At 40.3% G+C, this 19,399-nt stretch overlaps 4 protein-coding genes and 1 non-coding gene across 8 annotated transcripts in view; 1 reads left to right on the top strand and 4 right to left on the bottom strand.

Moving 5' to 3' along the window:
* LOC145457804 (RNA polymerase-associated protein CTR9 homolog) overlaps positions 1 to 19,399 on the top strand; it is a 486,484-nt gene that overhangs the window by 348,524 nt on the left and 118,561 nt on the right. The window lies entirely within an intron of this gene.
* The window catches only part of LOC145457834 (NADH dehydrogenase [ubiquinone] 1 beta subcomplex subunit 8, mitochondrial-like), a 107,204-nt gene that overhangs the window by 17,693 nt on the left and 70,112 nt on the right, over positions 1 to 19,399 (bottom strand). The window lies entirely within an intron of this gene.
* LOC145457825 (uncharacterized) lies at positions 4,594 to 6,073 on the bottom strand. The gene is made up of 2 exons (XM_080336119.1): positions 5,573 to 6,073; positions 4,594 to 5,513 (listed from the first exon to the last, which is right to left on the bottom strand). The coding sequence occupies exons 1-2, from the start codon at positions 6,039 to 6,041 to the stop codon at positions 5,053 to 5,055; spliced, it is 930 nt and encodes a 309-aa protein (XP_080192245.1). The 5' UTR covers positions 6,042 to 6,073; the 3' UTR covers positions 4,594 to 5,052.
* On the bottom strand, positions 7,086 to 11,257 carry LOC145457807 (uncharacterized). Of its 3 annotated transcripts, none has more exons than XM_080336102.1 (14): positions 10,623 to 11,257; positions 10,444 to 10,564; positions 9,976 to 10,220; positions 9,802 to 9,914; positions 9,599 to 9,739; positions 9,387 to 9,535; positions 9,098 to 9,318; positions 8,933 to 9,036; positions 8,781 to 8,876; positions 8,404 to 8,699; positions 8,165 to 8,341; positions 7,898 to 8,107; positions 7,624 to 7,809; positions 7,086 to 7,564 (listed from the first exon to the last, which is right to left on the bottom strand). In XM_080336102.1, exons 1-14 carry the CDS (start codon positions 10,835 to 10,837, stop codon positions 7,379 to 7,381), a joined length of 2,460 nt encoding a protein of 819 aa, XP_080192228.1. In that variant the 5' UTR covers positions 10,838 to 11,257; the 3' UTR covers positions 7,086 to 7,378. The 3 variants fall into 3 exon arrangements, with proteins under 3 accessions (XP_080192228.1, XP_080192227.1, XP_080192226.1); XM_080336101.1 differs by having other exon boundaries at positions 9,387 to 9,739; positions 9,976 to 10,057; positions 10,115 to 10,220; XM_080336100.1 differs by having other exon boundaries at positions 9,387 to 9,739.
* Trnat-agu (transfer RNA threonine (anticodon AGU)) lies at positions 18,107 to 18,180 on the bottom strand. Its single transcript has one exon. It is a non-coding gene; the product is annotated as a tRNA-Thr (tRNA).

Here is a 19,399-nt window from a genome sequence, read left to right as displayed (position 1 = left end):
GCCGCGAACTATTTTTAATTTTCAAAGTGTGCCGCGAGGTCAAAAAGGTTGAGAACCACTGCACTAAATTAAGAGTTATTAGCCTAAATATGTACCCTAAAACTCTCACTTTATTTCTTCTTCAGAAGAGCGATGTCAGTTTAAATCAGTCAAATAGAGCAGTATAGATGTTTATTTGAAGACCTGAGTTACTTTCGTTCGCTGGTGGTTCTTGAAACGTTTTATGCAACAAACACAAAATATCAAAAGCGGTAATTTTATGTAGATTATGAGACAATGCGGTGGGTGCCTAACCCCAAAACTTGACGTGATAGTGAAAAACCGAAGTCAGTTTTTTAATTCAGCGCCCAAAAGTTAGTCAAAAACAAATGTCAGATCGAAGTCAACAAAAATTGTGTTGACCAGTGTTACTTATGGTACGCTACAACACTCGGTGCCAATGAACATAAGAGGTGCAGCCATATCCCAAGTTATCTTAATCAAGAGAATTGTTGGTTGTGAAAGAAAAACTTCCAATCCCCACTTTGCATAAATGAGCATTTTTTTATGAATTTCAAGTTAGAATCGGATTCGGATTGGACACGGATTTGAATATATCAAAGTTGTGGATTAGGATTTGGATTAGGATTGGATTAGGACATAGAAATTCCAAATTCGCTCACCTCTGTCAGACACCCACCTTGGCTTAGGCGAAGTAAAGAGGAGGCATGCACATTGCACACTGAATGAAAAATAAAATAAGTTAGTATAGAAAAGCAAGCGACAAAAATGGGGCGACTTGTCACGGAAGGATACAAACATATTGTTGTTTATAGTTGTTTTGTTGGGGCTCCGGAATAAATTCGCATGCAAAATATCCATTTTCTCCTGTGATATATATAAACGCTATTCCAGAATAACTTCAAGATGAGCTGCTACATAGAAATGACTATATAGGCTGGACGTTATATTGATAAAATGTATTGTTGATGGTGATGATGATGATATTGGTGCCATGTATGCAGAGGTGGTTAGTAACGAAGTAGGCTACTTCTACTTTATTGAAGTACTCAAGTACTTTTCCACTACTTGGGTACTTACTCAAGTAGATCTAATTTCCCGCTACTTCTACTCCTCCTTCGCAATATTTTGTGATCTACTACTTACTTTTTGCTATTTTCAGTTTGTCAAGTAGAAGTAGTTTAATCATACAATCAGAAAGATAGCCTGAAGAATTTCGGGGCTGTTTTCACGGAGTATCAACATTTTATTTTCATAAAAGTTGAGTAAAGCTCAGAATTTTTGTCGCGCTACGCGAACAAAGACAATTATGATTTCATGAACGTATCGGTGAATGTAATTTAGATAGCGCGTTGCGCGGCTCCGTTCACACCGCATTGTCGCCCGCATTGAAACTACATTGTCGCCCGCATTGAAACACCGCATTGAAACTACCGTTCCGTAATCTAGCGTTTACCTGTCATATCGTAATCTACAAGCCCATGGCGCGACCTAATCTGGAAAAGTGGATTATGACTTTTCTTAAGCTTAACATTGCACCTATTTTAGAAGACCACTGTTGAAACTTTCTGGACAAAATACATGAAATATATTTTCCACTTTTTAGAAGTAGTATGTATATTTCTCCTTCAAATCAGAGTATCATACTTCGATTTTTAATTAGTTTGTAATCAGTAAGTAATCAGTTACTTTGTCTGAAAGCAAGTGTAGCTATGCCTCTAGTTTCCGAAAATACAGCTACTCTATATGGCATTTTTACGATTTGCCATACTTTTTTATTGACGTGTACTAATCGCGCAAAGTGTTAACGCCGTATCCGACACAACTTCTCCATGTTGCTCTTTGACCAAACTACGGGCCTTATAATATGGAGGAGGGCGTCGTACCATGATATTTTCTCAAGCGGGGCGTTCGAGTAAACAGAGGAATAGTATGGCATTCCCATATCAATGCTATATCATTTTCCTCCCATGATGCGGACGAATGCTTATGCTGTCGAAAATGTATTCTTCCTGGGATGCATAAATATGAATCAAGCTCGGCGCCTTCCGCATAGCTCAATTTGCAGTTTTTGACAGTCCATGCGAACGAATTTCGATCGTTTTCACTATTACTTACTTACTCGAGTAGATTTAAAGTCAGTCAATTCTACTTCGACTTCAAGTAGCTTATGCTGCTTCTAAAAGGACTACTTCTACTCGTACTTGAGTATATTTTTGCGTCACTACTTCTACTTCTACTTGAGTAGCTTTTTTGACTACTTTGACCATACCTCCGGTGGCATGTCACGGAAGGCGAGATCCGTTTCATAAGAAATACCAAACTGAACCAAACTCTAGGCCGAGGTGGATGTTAGAGTAAAGGATCGCTACTGATGCGTGTCGTTCGACATCCTCCTATCTGTTCACGACATCCCATTGTGTCTTATCGCATTGTACATTGTGTGTGACTTGTTCTGATGAAAAATATAACCCAACGATATATATCATGGTTAATTCAAGCCTGTGAAATCATGGCGTTGCCCAAATTGCCAAAAATAAAATCTGAAAAATGCCAAAAATAAGCTATTTCTTTTATTCATGGCATGTGCCAAAAATAACACGGCCTGACTATGTCACACACAATATAGGCCTGCAATACGACGTGTATAGCATTCCTTGTGAGCCCCTATCTGTTTTGGATCCCTTGGGATGCTTGGGTGATTTTGGGCGCTTTTGGTGTAGGGCCACTCCATACCTAGACTTCAGATGTTTACACAGCTACCTCTTCAAATCTCATGAAATTTGGTACACGCATAGATGAGCTAATTCAAAACAGGATGCATTTTATTTTGAACTTTGGGGACAGAAGGTACTTCATTTTGAAAATTGACAATTTCCGCTCATTTCTCGCCTGCACAGTACTTGGTTTAATCATAGTAGAGTATGACTGGAGTGACGACTCGATTGTTCTCCCATTGTTAGCCGGCAGAATGGTCACGGTCAGATGGATCCACCCAAAACAGGATAGCTCAGTGCTTGTGTCAATGGCGTTCAAGGCGATTCGTCGTGTATTTCTTGAAGTTGCGTCGGAATTAGTTAGACAGTTCAACATTTAGGTACCGGTGGCGAGTCGTTATGACTAGTGAATAACACTGTGTAGCCTATGTTACATTTCTCACGAGATTGATGTGATATTGTGGCTTTTGATCCTTTGTAGAGTTTGCTACGTATATGAATATAATGACAGAAGGTATAGAATATGTGGTTCGTGTGCATTGGCTGTGAGATGAATTCATGGAAAGAAGGACTGAAGAATACTACAAAGTGAACAAGTGGAAAGATCTTGAACTATACCGATATGCAATTCACAATATCGTTGATTGAAAATACGTCTTATATTAACTGCAGAAACACGAGTATGAATCTAACAAATAATATTGCAACTGTCTTGTAGTCTTATATAATGCCTGTCCGATAACCGCAGAAACTTGAGTATGACTAGCAGGACCGTGACTGCCGCACCACAAACCCCCAATTGGGGGGGGGGCGAGCTCGAAGGGGGCCCAAAATTATTTCGCGAATTAGCATAAATTATTGAGTATTTTTCAAAAATTTATGCAACTTCTTCAAAAAATTTTCGCGCTGCGTGTGATTTCAAGTTGCCAACTTTCTCAGTTATTTGGTAGCCTACTCTTCCCCAAGACAAAATACGCAAGATTTATCGAAATGGACATATCGGCGAGACATTTAAAGTTTTAGAACATGTTACATGCGACTCCAAGAAGTGTGCCAGAACGATCGGCATCGAGAAAACCTGGGCCAAAAAGGACTGCCCGCTTACGCTGACCGAAAACTTCGTTATATATGCAAAATGCATATAGGTTTAATTTTCCATGGGCGCCTAAATGACTGGCGCCGAATGTTCCTGTCTTGGCAATCTGAACCTCAGAAGACAAATACCATTCCGCAGGGAAAAATTGTATGCCCGTAAAGAAATACCAATTTGAAATCGCGTGCGTCTAGTACATTTGGGCGATTCTGTATTTTTTGATATAACAGACAGGAGATCACGAAATGACATCATGAAACGAAGTCATACCAACGGGGCCGCCCGCCCGAATATATTAAATTATTATCTACGGGCCCTACAGTTTCCAAGCCACCTCATTCAGCTCTACCGGTAAATCTGACAACGTGAACAGAGAAAACAAGAAATTGATAGCAATATATATGCAATTCCCAATATTATTGACCGATTTTATCATGAATTATCGAATATTTTCGCGCTTCGCGCTGGCTCACTAAACTGTGGCCTTATTTCGTGACAAAAGCGAACAACTTGATGGGGGGGGCGGTTTATCACCCTATGGGAGCCCAATACCCAAGTGCTGTTTCGTTCCTGCGAACGGGTATACGCGCGAAGATGTTCAACTATTATTGAGGGGTTCTACCATTTCAAACACACCTCACTCAGGTCTACCGTTGAATCTGACTACGTGGGCAGAGAGAGGATAAAAATTGATAACAATATATATTCAATTCCTGATCATATTGACCGATTAAATCATGCATTTTGAATTTTTTTGCGCTTCGCGCGTGTGGACGTCCAAAGCTGCCCCACTAAACGGACGGTGAACACATGATGAGTAGCGGTACACAGCGTATAGCCAATGGGGGGTCTGGGAGGCGAAGCCGCCTAGAAGTTCGGTTTATCACCCTATGAGGGGCCCATGACCAACGTTTTTTTTTTTGGGGGGGGGGCTGACGAAGTGCTGTTACGGCCCTGATAACTAGAACAAGAGCCTTGTGTAATGTTAATGTTCTGCTCGAGCTCGACTCACAATAGCCCGAGCTTACTCCTTGATTGTGCAAAATCGCACTTGAAGGGAACTCGTCGCCATTGCCAAGAACACAGGATGACGTCTGCCGGTCGACATTAGTAGTAAGCCAATGCACCACGTCAAGGTTTCGACCAACGCATTGGTTTCCTTTTTTAGGTAGGGAACCTCAATGTGGATAGGCAGCATTTGCCACTGAGAGAAAAAACTACCATACTAAAAGAGCATATTGTTCATTTTTTTTTCAAGCCATCTCGCAAACTTTTGGAAAATTTGGAGGACTTTTTTTGCTTCTCATGCAATGCAAACTTTGCAAAATTGTGAGACAAGATGTTATTCAAGTGTCTCATTGCCTTGTCCATGACATCCTCAACCTCATTTAGGTCTGAGCCGGATTGAAGTGACACAGTATGAATTAATTTGTTGAAGAATGGATCACAGTGAATTGCGTCAAGTACCCTGAAAAAATTGATCTTTTTCAGGGGTTTTGCCATTTCTTTACTGTGGATAACATAAAAGCGGAGAACCATGCCATGAAACTGTTCAGACGGGCTCTTCAATCCACCGACTTTCTTCTGCATCACTTTAATGAGGTTTCCCGATGGCGCTGCAGATGTTAGGCATGTGGCAATTGCTTCGTTAGCTTGCTTAGAAATGGCTCCCAAAAGCACTCCACCAATATATTCAAGTATGTCTAAAAACATGTCAAAGTTTTTCCATGGAAAGGCAAAGTATCAAAGGCTATTTACTTACCAGATTCCTTGCTGTTGACTCCTCCAATCTCTGTGATTGGATCCTGTTCTTTACCGCACACTAGAGAATCGAACATCTTCAAAAGTAATGCTGAAGCTGGCAATTGCGGCAAACCCAGCAACTTGTTAGCTTGGTGACAGATATTAGAATAATGTTGATAAAATCCGTCAACACCAAGTTTGCAATATTCAGAATGGAGTTGTTTCACCAATGGAACAGCTTTGGTCACGTCTAGTTCCTCGAATGATGGGGCGCATTCAAAGTATTTTTTGGTATTTACACAAGCTCTCTTCAAAACGGCAATTACAGCATCCTCAGATATTTTCAAAGCTTTCACAGTCGGAAAGGATGCTTCGCATTCCTCACAAATCACACCTTTCCAGTTATTGAGTCCTTCGAAACATTCTTCAATTTCCATTTCAGTCAGTCCCTCCCAGTCATCCCAAAGTGATGCAGCTGAATCAGTCATGATACCGATTTCTATCCGTGACGAAATATGCTCTAAATCTGGCGAAAAAATATAACAGAGGCTACACGGTATTATTCACTAGTCATAACGACTCGCCACCGCTACCTAAATGTTGAACTGTCTAACTAATTCCGACGCAACTTCAAGAAATACACGAAGAATCGCCTTGAACGCCATTGAAACAAGCACTGAGCTATCCTGTTTTGGGTGGATCCATCTGACCGTGACCATTCTGCCGGCTAACAATGGGAGAACAATCGAGTCGTCACTCCAGTCATACTCTATAATCATAGTATAGAGACTGTAGGATGGAGTGCAAACTCTAAAACTGTGTTTATGTATTCATCCGCATCATCGATAGTAACTTTCGATTTTTCCTTCCGAAAGCATTATTATAAAGAGCATATAGCGCATTTATGATTCAAGAGCATCATATCATATCCAAGAAACCTCAAAACTCACATAAATTACAGTCTAATAAGTAAATAGTTCGGCGAATAATATGCAGGCGTAAATCACTTCAGAATGGACACGCTCGACTTAGGCGACACGCGTTGGTATTGTGACGCATCAAACACAGTGGTATCGGGTTAGTAAATATTATAGATAACCAAGTTTACCTTAGTTATCTATAGTAAATATTGAATCCACAGCCCGATTTACGGTTTCCTCCATCGTTGTAGGTCATCCATGTAAATTGCTGCACGCTCATCATTTGGTGAAAAATATTATACGACTAAATAGGATACATATGTGCACCACAGTCCTTAGCAGGTCATAAATCGATACCTACAATCTATTCGTGGCTCAAGTATTTAGCGTCACCTATCGCCATCGACCTGTCGTATCTTAGGAACTTCGTCGGCGCTATCGCCCGCTTTTAACAGCACGCGAATGGCTACAAATAGGGTAGTGGATACGCTGCCAGTAGTTCAAACCTCCCCCCCCCCCTAGCAGATCACTGATTGAATACCAGCCCTGGCTCTTCTAATTAGTAAATACTAGTCAGCGCCCAAGATTACTGACAACATCCTTAGTCGCATGCTACCTCTTTCTGCTGTTTGTGCTTTATGCTATCCCGCTATTACTTTATGCATGTAGCGTGCATGCCTCATCTTTACATAGCATAGGCCGAGGTAGGTGCCTGATCTCTTCATTTTATCACAACCTTGTGGTGTGGTGTATTGATTGATAACAGTGTTAATAATAAACTGAACTGAATGTTGTTCCATCAATACTCATCCATCAATATCATACCCGAAAACCCACTTCAATAACAACAGGTGTATATAAGCATACACAGTTATATGGAAGAGTTGTATATTTCAAACATTACTTCAGTCAGACTTCTTGGATTTAGGCAGAGGATCATCACATACACTTGTCCACGGATTGATTGAAGCATGAGCGTATGTTGTATTGCCCTGCTTCGTCCTCTTTATAGCCTTTCGCTGACACAAAGTATTGATAGAAAACCGAACTTGTGAGATATCCGGATTTCTAGAATATCTGCCCGATAACCGCTGTGCAAAATGTTAACCATTAGTTGGCATATGTTATTATTAACACACAGAGCTCTTACCAATGATCCAAAAGTAGCTTCGAGAACATCTTGAGTCAGTACTCGCAGCGCAACAGACTCCATTTTACCTGCTAAAAGACGTTTCACGAGTCTCACCATATTCTTGGTAGTGAAGACCAATCCAGTTAATGTTGGAGTGGCCATCAAGCGTTTGCCTTCCCCTGGGTGGTTTGATTGAACTTCATTCTAAGAATTTCAGTTACTTGTTTATCGAGAAATTATGAAGTACATCTGAAAAGAAATTGACACATGAAATTCTTAAGATCCAACTAACCTGCCAGTCTTTCAAGTATTTTATGAATGTCTCTTCAAGCCACACCAATCTCTCGTCTTCGACCGACTTCATGCCCTTGCAGGTGACGATGTTAAACCAGCGGTCAAATAAAAGAACAAATTCTGCAGTCCCTTGTGAATTTGGTATATCATGTTTCAATGACATACCAACTTCATGGCTCAGTGTGTCTTTTGCAAGGCCAACTCTCATCTGACAAAGAATAACATATCAGCATAAGTAAAATTAATGCATAACAAAGTATCGCACCTTGCTATACGAGTCGAGTGCAATGTGTGTGGCAGTGAGCTTGTTGGGCAAGTGCAGAGGCTGAGCACGATCCCTTTCATAGAGTTCCTTGATGTGGGTCCAGAGTATGTCTTGGCCATTTTTACACATATATTTTGTGCCTCCTGGCTTTGATGAAAACAGAGAATTCCTGGCTGTCTGATGACAGCAAATTGATGGTCATTTATGGATAAAATTGTTGATTTGCTAATTTATTTTACCTTCATAAGATGACTTGTGTCAGAACAAATCAATACTGGCTCATCGACCCTACATGGGTGAGGCGCAAAGTAATTCTCATAATTGGGATGGGTCATGGATCCATGAATGATGTTAAAAAACTTGCGGTTGGTCTGGGCCCCATCTGCAACTACTGCATGGATATGCACTTGATGATGCTCACACAGAAGTAGTGCTTCGTAGTACATTGAACATAGCTGGTAAGCTGGGGTAGACGTTGTAGGCCACCATGACAAGGGTGTGGATATTTTACGGTCAAAAGACCGCACGTAGAACACTGTACAAAAATGATGATTCAGAAAAGGATCGCACGAAAAGGGTACATTCAAAGCTAATCAATTTCACAGGCGATACTTACTGACTATATGTGTCGCAAGTTTCTCGGGAGCGGATCTATGACCGTAGTCGACGTAGCCCAGTATGCGATCATCTTGACAGACTAGATTTTCTCTCACTAGCGAACAAAGTTATTGTCATTATATCATTCAAATTATCTTAACAACTTTCCACCTTTCATCTCATCTACAGTCAAGTAGGCATGTACTGTTCCGTCAAGAGCATTCAATTCATTTCGTGCAATCTCGCAAATACCTGGTCGAGATCCACCAAAGTTTCTGTGAGTTGAACATGCCAAATGTTCAATAAATGATACGTAAATATAGAAAACATATGTACCTGTACATCCTTAAAGTTGCCGAAGATGGCAGCGTTAATACACCAGTGGAGCGAAGCATATGATAAGAAGATGGGGATCGAGCATATAGCTCAATAGCCCATCTCACAACATCCGGATGGTACCTTCGGGCATTAGGATGCCTCTGTGCATTGCGGCACTGTTCGCTGAAGAACAGTCTTTGCCAATCATTCATGTTGCCTGATTCCGATTCGAAGAGCTCCTGATGACAAAAGCAGAAGAATTGAGAAATACTTCGATTTCGCTATAGTGCATCATAACTGTAGTTACCAGTATGTCTCGATGTAGATTCTCTTGCACAGTAACACATTCTTCGCCAGCTATGCGATCAACACTTTCCTTATTGGAGTACCGTTTGTTGAACTTGGTCTTGATGTCATACCTTCCACACGTATTACAGCTTGAAGAGTCATCCCTCACTGAAAACAGCTGACTAGTCACACCCAAAAAGATATACAACTTCAACTGACATATGAACTGACCTACTACTTCACAGTTTGGAGCTCTTGTATAGCAATTTTTAGTTGCTAGGTGATTCTGATTCCACTCTAACAAGACATGATCTTTGGTATTTTTGGTGGCATCTTGAACTCCATGACAAAGTTTTATACCTTGCAGGTAATCTGCAAATCACATCTGAACTTCTAACTTTTAATTTCATCGCTTACTAGATCAAATACGATACCTAAATACTGGTGCAGTGTTGAATATCTGATGTCACATTCAATACAGGTTGGCGAAAACTTCCACCCATCGTGTGCAGCACTCACAATCTCAAGGTTGCTTGAAAATGTTATTCTGTCATACAAGATTGGTTCAATTTGCGAAAGTAAACATAATCATTTGATTTCGTTTATACCTCAAAGTAGGAATCACATCATCCTCCGATGCATATGTCTCGATATACAACTTACCTCTTGCTTCATAAAAATTCCACATATCTTGAAAAAATATATCATACGCCAAATTAATGTATAAAGTTTGAGATTCAGGCTCACCTTTGATCAATGAATTCAGTTCATGAACCGCTTTCAATACATTTCCTATACTGTTGTGCCTCATTTTTGGCGGTAATGGCTCTCTGACAGCAGGCAACTTTCTAGTCTGTTTCAATACATAGAATTTATGTTCATGTATGCATTTTAAAATTCTGACTGACAAATGATCAACTATCTCTAGCTGTCTGGATCTTCATCAAATATCTTCCATCTATATTAGATACTATTATCGTTCAGAACATAACGGCAGAAAAGATCCTCGGTATTCATAATAGAGCATGGGTTCCAAATCTCACACGCTACCTAAATATCTCTCAAAACGATGGTACCTTGGGAACGCTGTACTTGGCCGGCATGTTTTGTTTTGGCATTGCTCCAACTTTAAGGACTTTTCTGAATTTCTTTTTAACTATATCACAGTCCTCAAAATGACTTTCACAAATCGAGGCACTGAAACTCAAAGTTATGCAAGAGAATGTGAGAAAAAATTACAGGCAAGGAAACTTACCTTTCCTTATGGAGCAAAATTTTTATGTTATCTCCTTTGCTCGAGTCACGAAGTGACAAAAGTAAATTTGTTAGATCAGCATGATGTTTCTTCTCCTTCTCATCTCTTACATATTCCGGCCTTCGTACTTTGAAGAGGGATCTGACCTCAGATTTATCCTTCCATCGAAAACGAGAATAGCTACATCCGGGAATCGCGCAATTATTTGCCGGCATTTTTATGAACTTATTATCTGTATGCGAGATTCGTTATACGTAAATTGCTATAAATGCAGTTTCACAATTTTTCATTGTGGCAAGTCTCATTACGTAAATGCAGTTATTCTACTAATAAAACTTTGACAGGATATTAGTACCGGTACCGCAAACTCGTTATTACCTTGACTCCCCTACCATAGATAGTAGAAGAGGTGGTCTGCTGTGATAACTATTACACGAAAAATCCCTAAATAACAAGTCACGCCAACTTTCAACACCTACGTTCACTAAAAACGTACAACTGGGTCGCTAAACGATCAATGCAGACCTGACGTAACAATAAATAAATAACATAGTGCCGTGTCGCCTAAGTCAAGCGTGACCATTCTGAACAGCGAACAATGGGTTTGCACTCCATCCTACATCCTCTATAATCATAGTGTCCTATATGGTGTCGACACAAGCAAATCTCACGGCTCAGCGAAATTGATTCACGTCACAATTTCCATTTGGCTACAGGGAATTTGACCGGCTTGCCGAGCATTAAACTTGGTTAAACGGGTATAAATCGAAAGCTGGCTCTGCACTGATTACGAAAATATAAATTTTATTCCGCTCGTGGCTCTGAACCCCCACAATCAGCCTCGAATTTTTCATTGTTATGGAGATTGGCATTGGGACGAAACAATGCTGTCTGGCGAAACGGGAGAGTAGCTCAAGAGCAAAAGAGCGGCTGCGCAGTGAGAGTGGGAGAGCTCAGCTGGCGTCGCGGCATTCAGTATAGATATGGTGTAGAGAGTGTAGAGATATGGTGTAGGCTGTAAACAGCTTCGGCGTGCCAGATTTCTTTAGGCTGGTCGATTCTAGCGATTTCTTGTATTCTTTTTGCTTTCCTTGCTCTTGTTGCTGACTCGATGTCTGGCATCCCAATTCCTCCCATCTCTTTCGGGCGGATCGGCGTGTTCCTGCTCTTTTGCTCCAAGGATTCGGGGCTCCATGGTATATCGTATACTCAGATGTGGTCAGTAACGAAGTACTTCTACTTTTTCTAAGTACTCAAGTAGTTTTCCTAAGTAGAAATCGACCGTGATGCCGTCGGGAACTGGCGATTTTTTCTGTTCATGCCTTTTAGTACTTCCAGCACTTCTCCCTGTATTGGTGAGAGCGTTCGTTCTTGTTGGTCCTGTATTTCTGGAACGTTGTATCTCGAGAGATATTCCTTTTGCGCAGCATGGTTGTTTACCGGCCGTCCCTTCCATAGATCTGCATAAAGGACTATATTTTGTTAGCAATCTTGTCCCTGTCTGTTGTAATTGTGCCATCTTTCAGTCGTATTTTGCTGAGGTCAGCTGTTTTCTTCCTTTGTCTGAATTGCTGCCAAAATTGTCTTTGGTTTGGTTGTTCACCTTTAAAAACATCACATCGTGTTAGCATTTGCAGTATTCCTTTCGACTTTTGGTATCGTATGGCAGGGTCTATGTTTTGGTTCATATTTATACCATACCTTTTGCTTAAATTTGCTATATTTGACTTTAGGATGTCCCACCATTCTTGGACAGTTTGGCTCTTGTCAATTTCAGCTTCTTCTGTCTTGATGAGGTTGTCTATAATGTCTTTATAAACGTTATCAGCTAGCAGTTGGTAATTACATTTCCACTTCTTCTTTTGCCATTTTGTTTCTGGCTCTATATTCAGTCTAATCAGTGGGCTAATATGATCGGCCACGTAGTTGTTCTCGTGGCCTGCATATGTTACATAGTCCATCGATTCCCTCGTGGCATAGACTCTATCGAGTCTTTTGCTATTTTTAGTCGTTTTATGCGCCCGTTTGCGCTTGTTCCTAGAGGCATCGATCGACGCTACGAACACGTCTATACAAATCCTATTCGAAGTACGAATAGAAGTGAGATGTTCAACAATACTATTCTGCAGAGGGACCGCAATCCAATCACAGCCAGCCTCGGAAAACGTAAATCATCAACCCCAAGGGTATGAATGTGAACAGCAGTGTTTACTGTTTATCGTCATCGGCTGAAAAACCAAATAATTATTGGTATTTAATTTCTTCTCAGATCATAATGTTTGCGGTGAGTCGAGTCTATTCCGGGCAGAAATGGAAATCAATTTTGATTCGGTAAATCACCGCTCCCTATGGCCTAAGTTAGTATTGAAATGTAAGAACATGTTGAAATGAGGCGTGTACACTATACAGTGCATTCTAAACGAGACAATAAAAATGATAATACAGCTGTGGAGTAGCAATTACAAAATAGGCCTACATATATAAAATTGCTAATAAACCAATGATGATGATGATATATGTCCGCATAGAGACATATGTCTTTGTCCAGAGTAACCATGCTAAAGCGCTTGGGAAACACTGGACAAATCTATCGGTGAGAGCAAAACCACTCGCATCCTAATCACGTGACTTGCGAATGTCGACAATATATTTCAAAAATGTGTCAACTGTCTGCCCGCTAAAACATTCCGGGTCGGCTTCAGATGATCGTGGTTTCAACCCAAATTGCAGCTGCGCGAAGAGCACCGTGTATTGTTAGAGGTCACATTATGGGCGGCCAATGTTATCACGACAAACATAACCGAAGTATTTGGGGTCAAAACAAGGAGTTATATTTCACGAAAATTTTGAAATTCCTAGTGCTTACATATAAACAAAGTGGATATAAAAGTGAGAAAGTGATGGAGGACCCGATTCTATTTACACCAAAAATTGGGGGTCGGGAGATGTTAGTTTTTGTCATTTTTTGCAGCAAAATCGATTTCTCGTTCGAAAATTTCGCAGTTCACCTCATAAAACGGAACCAACAAAATATCCCGGTTTATTTCAATATGAATATATTATTCAATTGTATATTAGTGTTCTGTACCCCCCAAGAAACTTCAACGGTTATACATTCATTACAGTATGATTTATTCACGCGAACACTTTTCGTGTGCCTCTTATCTAGAGTTATCGGCACAATAACAAGCCTATACAAACCAGGGGTTCTTAAGATTTTTTCACCGCGAACCGCCACATTATTTTGGGGATTTGCGCGGATTTGTGATCTAAAACGAGGAATTTTGTTGAACCGAGTTATTCCTACATTAACATGAATTGGCAACAAAAGGTTTGTTTCATAAAATTCGAGGATTACCGCTTGAAAATTTGTTTTCCACTATCTTCGAGTCAAAAGTAGGCTAAGCATTCCTCAATATCCTCATCGAATACCAAACTTGGAATGGAGTTGAACTCAGCCTACTCCGTTGACCACGGCTTGAGTTTAAGTATAGCTTCATTAATAGAAAACAGGCTAGAATATGAGCTAAGATTACAAACGGAATCGATTGTCGCGCAAAGCATGTTTTAAACAAAGTGTTTTGAAACACCATTTGTTGTAAATGCAACTCTACTTGAAAAATATACCCGACTCCAATGTCTCCAATACAGATAAACGTAATGTATACATCTGCTTTTGGTAATCAAAATGGGGTCGCAACGATTGGATACTGTTCAGAAACACGTTTATAGTCATGAACAGAGAATGCGGTCATAAACCAGTTTGTCTCCTTCTCTCAAAGCCTTTGATCATCGACTTGACCTTGTTGCAGGCACCCACGGCACGCCTCGACCAAAATAGAGTCACTATGTGTGTGACCCTGAACTGTTATCGATGTGAAAATATGCCCGCGTGACTTATCCTGAAAGCGCCAATTTGGAATTTGGAAAACGAACTATACTTGGGAGCTCATATCCACTCTGTCGTTCAAATGTAAGGTCAAGGACGAAGCCCAATGGGTTTCAAATACGCTTTCGCTACACCATCTAGATGCCGCATAATACACCATCATTCGTTTCAGATATTACGTCAAAAGTACAGTCGCGACATAACGTGTGAGAGGCTTTATTCGAGTGGTCTGCTTTTGCATGTCACGCAAGCTACGAAAAAAGAGTTAATCCAAGATACATGTCAACAATATTAACCCTTCTCGAAACCTATAATTTTCGGCATCACAACGCTGTGCAGATTGAAAGAGATTTGTTTTTCGTCGTCCGGTAAATCCTCTGGATTGCTCACCCGAATGAGATAACGTAACGTATACCGCCTGCAACCTAAAATTTTCTTGAGCTTTTACTCCTCGATCAGCATAGTATAGAATTTTATTGCCTTCTTTTCGGCGAACCACATTGCTTGAGCTAATTTGAAAGATTTTGTGACGACATGTCGTAGGGTTGTTCAGATTCAGTTTTTTGGAAACTTGTTTCGCGTAATTCCAAATAATAGTTTAGTACATAAAAACACTTTTACAGGCGATTTTGGTCATCTCCATCGTGATCTCCCTTGCCCGCAAAGCCCCCAAAGATCCACGGGCCAATTATCCTTACTATCGGCGATTCACCAGAGTGTTTACGTCAGATCTTTTTCTGTAGTGTTGACCGTGTCACTGGTTCGCAGCTTTTGTGAAGTTATCAGTTGAAAACGGCTGTATAGGGATGGGAAATATATCTGTATTCATAACTGTACTGAAATGCAGTCCTAAATTCCAGATGTATCTTCGTTTCACTATGCACAACTATCTATCGTGTTCAATATGCTGTCTGCAGATGATTTCCAACAGCTGATAGGAATTATCTTCGGGAAGGTATAATGCGAGAGACTGCGGCAGTTATGGATGATGAAGTTTAGCTATGAATTTTAAAGTCCTAAACATTAAAGACATGATGGAACTAGAAATTTCCAAGTTTATGTACAGTGTACTAAGTATGTGTATCAGTTCCATTGCATTCAATGAGTTATTCTTCGCCTGGGAATCTAAAACACATAAAACACATGGACGTCCTCGTCGTCCAACTACCATATGATCATGAAATTACATGAACCACATCGCTCTATCAAGTATACCAGACCATAACCAGGGCCGAATCAGCAGTTCGTCAGCCCACCCCACCCCACCCAAAAAATACGTTGGTCTTGGACCCCAGACCCCCCGTCAGGATATACGTTTTCACCGCTACTTGTAAGCGAGGTTCATTATGCTCGTTGGTGGCGGGTTAGTTTCAGTCGCCGAGGCGCGCGAGGCGCGAAATCTGTGTATTGACTCGACTTGGACTCGAGTCATTGCGCATGACTCGAACCAAGTCATATTACTCGAGACTCAGACGCCCAGACCGACATTTCATTGTAATTTCGAAGAATAGTAAAGAAACCACACCTGGGATTTTGTCTATTGGTACTGGTACTTGAAAATGTGACCAGAAACGGCTAAAAGTTACGAAAATTACTATATTGTAAATGCGAGCCATTCGATATCATCAAACAGAGTTATAAAAAGTGGGTTTACCAAGACTTTGACTGGAAACTGAGCAGTCAACACAATGACTTGGACACGGACTCCATTTCCACAAAGATAGGTGGTGGGGAATGTAACGCTTCTGACGACACCTTTGCGGCTATGATGGCAACAATAATGGAGCAATGTAACCTCCAGCCTGATCATTCCTATCTGACAGCTCACCGCGAAGTTATTCTGGAATAGCGGTCGTGTAGGCCTATATCATAGGAGAAATGGATCTCTGCAAACAATTTTTCCAAAACCCAAACAAAACATCCCTAAACAGCAATATGGTAGTATGAGTAGGCTATTGGCAATTAAACTGACTTGCACAGTGGAATATTTCACCTCAGACGGCGAGGAGGGTTGGTGCGATGACATGCAAAATAAGGTCAAAAACATCCAAAATAAGGTTAGTCGCGACATGCAAAATAAGGTCAGTGACATGCAAAATAAGGTCAGTCGCGACATGCAAAATAAGGTCAGTCCGCACATAAATCCAAATCTATACTTCAATTACTAATCCAACTTTTTTCTTATGAAAAATAAATTCAAAATATCTTTCCTATATAGTAATTTCACGATTGACATTCCCCATCTATATTCTAAATCTGAAGATGTTTCAACAAAATGTAATCAGACGATCATTACAATTACGAGAGGTGAGTCGCATGTAGAATATAAAGAGTCCGCGTATAAATCCAAATGTTTACTTCAAATCCTACTGTTTTCTTATGCCACTGACCTTATTCGGCAACCTGCGTGTGGCGACTGACCGTATTTCGCATGCGACTGACCTTATTTTGCATGTGACTGACCTTATTTTGCATGTCGCGACTGACCGTATTTTGCATGTGACTGACCTTATTTTGCATGTGACTGACCTTATTTTGCATGTGACTGACCTTATTTTGCATGTCGCTACTGACCTTATTTTGCATGTTTTTGACCTTATTTTGCATGTCATCGCACCAACCCTGTAGCAGACGGCCATTCTCTGTTTATGTGAGTCCTGAAGTTTTAGCAGGTATGAAGCGAAAGAGCTTCGTGATTTCTCTAATTTAAAACAAACTAAAAAATCAGGTTACGAACCATTTTGCATATTTGGAGGTTTCGCGGACCCCTTGAAAATGCTTTGCGGACCCCCGGTTGAGAACCACTGCTCTAAATAGTCTTGCCGTATGGTATGAATATAGTTCAAGTGTGCCCCCTGAATGTTCGATGACACCACTTCTATCAGCCCTACCGGTAAAACGTATTTGCAATATGCAAGTAATAATATAAAGAACCAATTTGATTCATTAACTATGACAAATTTTCGCGCTTCGCGCGAAAGTGTTCACGCCCTAGTTTTCAACAATCAATATATATTATCACATGACTTTATGTATGAGTGGAATATTGGCCCCACATGTTGTGTTAATCATCCAATAAGAGCCCAAGACCATCGTTTTTGACCTATTTTTTCCTTATCTTTAAGGGGGATGGGCTCATTTAGGTCATCGAATTTTTCGCCCTCCCCCCAAATATTTTTTCTGGCTACGCCCTTGAGTGAGATTGAAAAAAAGGTCATCTTTCCGCTCAGAACTCAAAATACCGTTTTTCTCTCCACATTGGTAGGTGGATGACTAAAAAAAAAAGGTCAACTTCTCGCTCGGAGCTCAAATCGCCGTATTTAACTCCGAAATGCTCGCCGGAGCGTCACTTCTGCGCTGATTTTAGGCATATCACTCGCATTTTGCTCTAAATGTGACCTAAATTTTCAAAAAAGAGGACAAAAGGGCGTCCTCCGAGGACACTTTCAAAAAAGTCAAAAAAGAGGACAAATCCTCTTAGAAGAGGAAGTATGGTAAGTGGTAGTAACCCTATTATGTCTATAGAAAAATATACTCTCTAATTTATGGTAATTCATGAAATAATTTCCTTTTCCTTTCATGGAATCCAAACAAAAGGCACCACTGGGATTCGAACCCAGGATCTCCTGTTTACTAGACAGGCGCTTTAACCAACTAAGCCATGGCGCCGACGAGCGTGACTTGTCGCATTAGTTTTCAAATACATGATCTCTCTTGTACAGAATGTTTCGCTCGAGTGGTCCTTCGAGTAGGCCTACTCTTGAAAATGGTACTCATAAGCAGTGCATAGTATGGCCAGGGAAACGAATTTTCCTTCTATATTGTCAGCCCAATCATTCCGTGCCACAAATAAAATCTTCCATACCTTCTCCATTGGATAATGTCTCATACGGTTCTATTTTCTATTTACATTCAAGATGAAATATAAACAATTTCTACTGAATCAATACTAGTTAGCCGCCTTGTTTACTGGACCACGACCTGACATATCGATCTCCCCTTCCGAAACATGTCCCCTTTTTGTCACATGTCCTTTTATTTTTATTATCTTTCTTATCCTGATACTTTTATTACCTTATTTTCCTTTTCCTTCAGTGTGCAACTGTTTTTACGTCGCTTAGGCAAGTGTGTCTGATTTCGAAGACTACTCCAAGTCCTTTCGACACCTTCATATCTATCATTGTATCGCAGTCTTGTGATGTTTTGAAACGATGAAATTTTTAGCAATATATTGAATTGAATTGAATGTGTGGAAATTCTTCGGAGTTTATATTATGGCTTTCGGATGGAATTATCCATTTGCACATCCCAGTTGTTCCGATGAACGAATAATGATATATAGGATTACCATATTTTAAGATCCGAAAAAGAGGAGACTTTTCCAAAATTCTGGAAGCTCTGAATTAGAGGCAAAGAAAAAATAAATGATTATGAACATTTTCGACCCAGAGTAGGCTACTGTCTAGACATTTTTGACATATGGTAAACCCTATATAATGATATATAATGATGTGGATTTTGTGACTGTTTGAAAATAAATATCAGTGGTCGATTGTTACGTGTGTCGGGGTGTGATATCGATTTGGCAATTACAAATAGGATCTTCGGAATCATACAAAAAATGACAAATCGAAGTATAGAGGACACTTTACTTATCGAAGTTGAAGAATTGCCATTTCATAATACCATAACATACCCAGAATGGTCGGATTGAGCCGGCTCGCATTGGTTCTATTGAGCCGTCTCACGAAATTGTGTGAGATCGGCGAGCCGGTAGGCTACGTAATACACTGGTTACAGTCAATGACTTTGTCTGGCATAAAAATATGACTTTTGGCCTTTTCATACTATGTCATGCTATAACATGCTCAAAAGTATGATTGGAATG

Source organism: Botryllus schlosseri, chromosome 15, assembly GCF_051294905.1.
Source record: "Botryllus schlosseri isolate E-star chromosome 15, Bs_hap1, whole genome shotgun sequence".
Taxonomy (NCBI): Eukaryota; Metazoa; Chordata; class Ascidiacea; order Stolidobranchia; family Styelidae; genus Botryllus; species Botryllus schlosseri.
This window is presented reverse-complemented; position numbering and strand designations above follow the sequence as displayed.

Coding starts and splice junctions, on each gene's coding strand:
- LOC145457825 (XM_080336119.1), bottom strand. CDS start 6,041: ATGACTGATTCAGCTGCATCACTTTGGGATGACTGGGAGGGACTGACT. Junction 5,514..5,572: donor AGTCAACAGCAAGGAATCTG/GTAAGTAAATAG, acceptor ACATGTTTTTAG/ACATACTTGAATATATTGGT.
- LOC145457807 (XM_080336100.1), bottom strand. CDS start 10,837: ATGCCGGCAAATAATTGCGCGATTCCCGGATGTAGCTATTCTCGTTTT. Junction 9,740..9,801: donor AACACTGCACCAGTATTTAG/GTATCGTATTTG, acceptor TGTGATTTGCAG/ATTACCTGCAAGGTATAAAA. Junction 8,342..8,403: donor ACACAAGTCATCTTATGAAG/GTAAAATAAATT, acceptor TGCTGTCATCAG/ACAGCCAGGAATTCTCTGTT.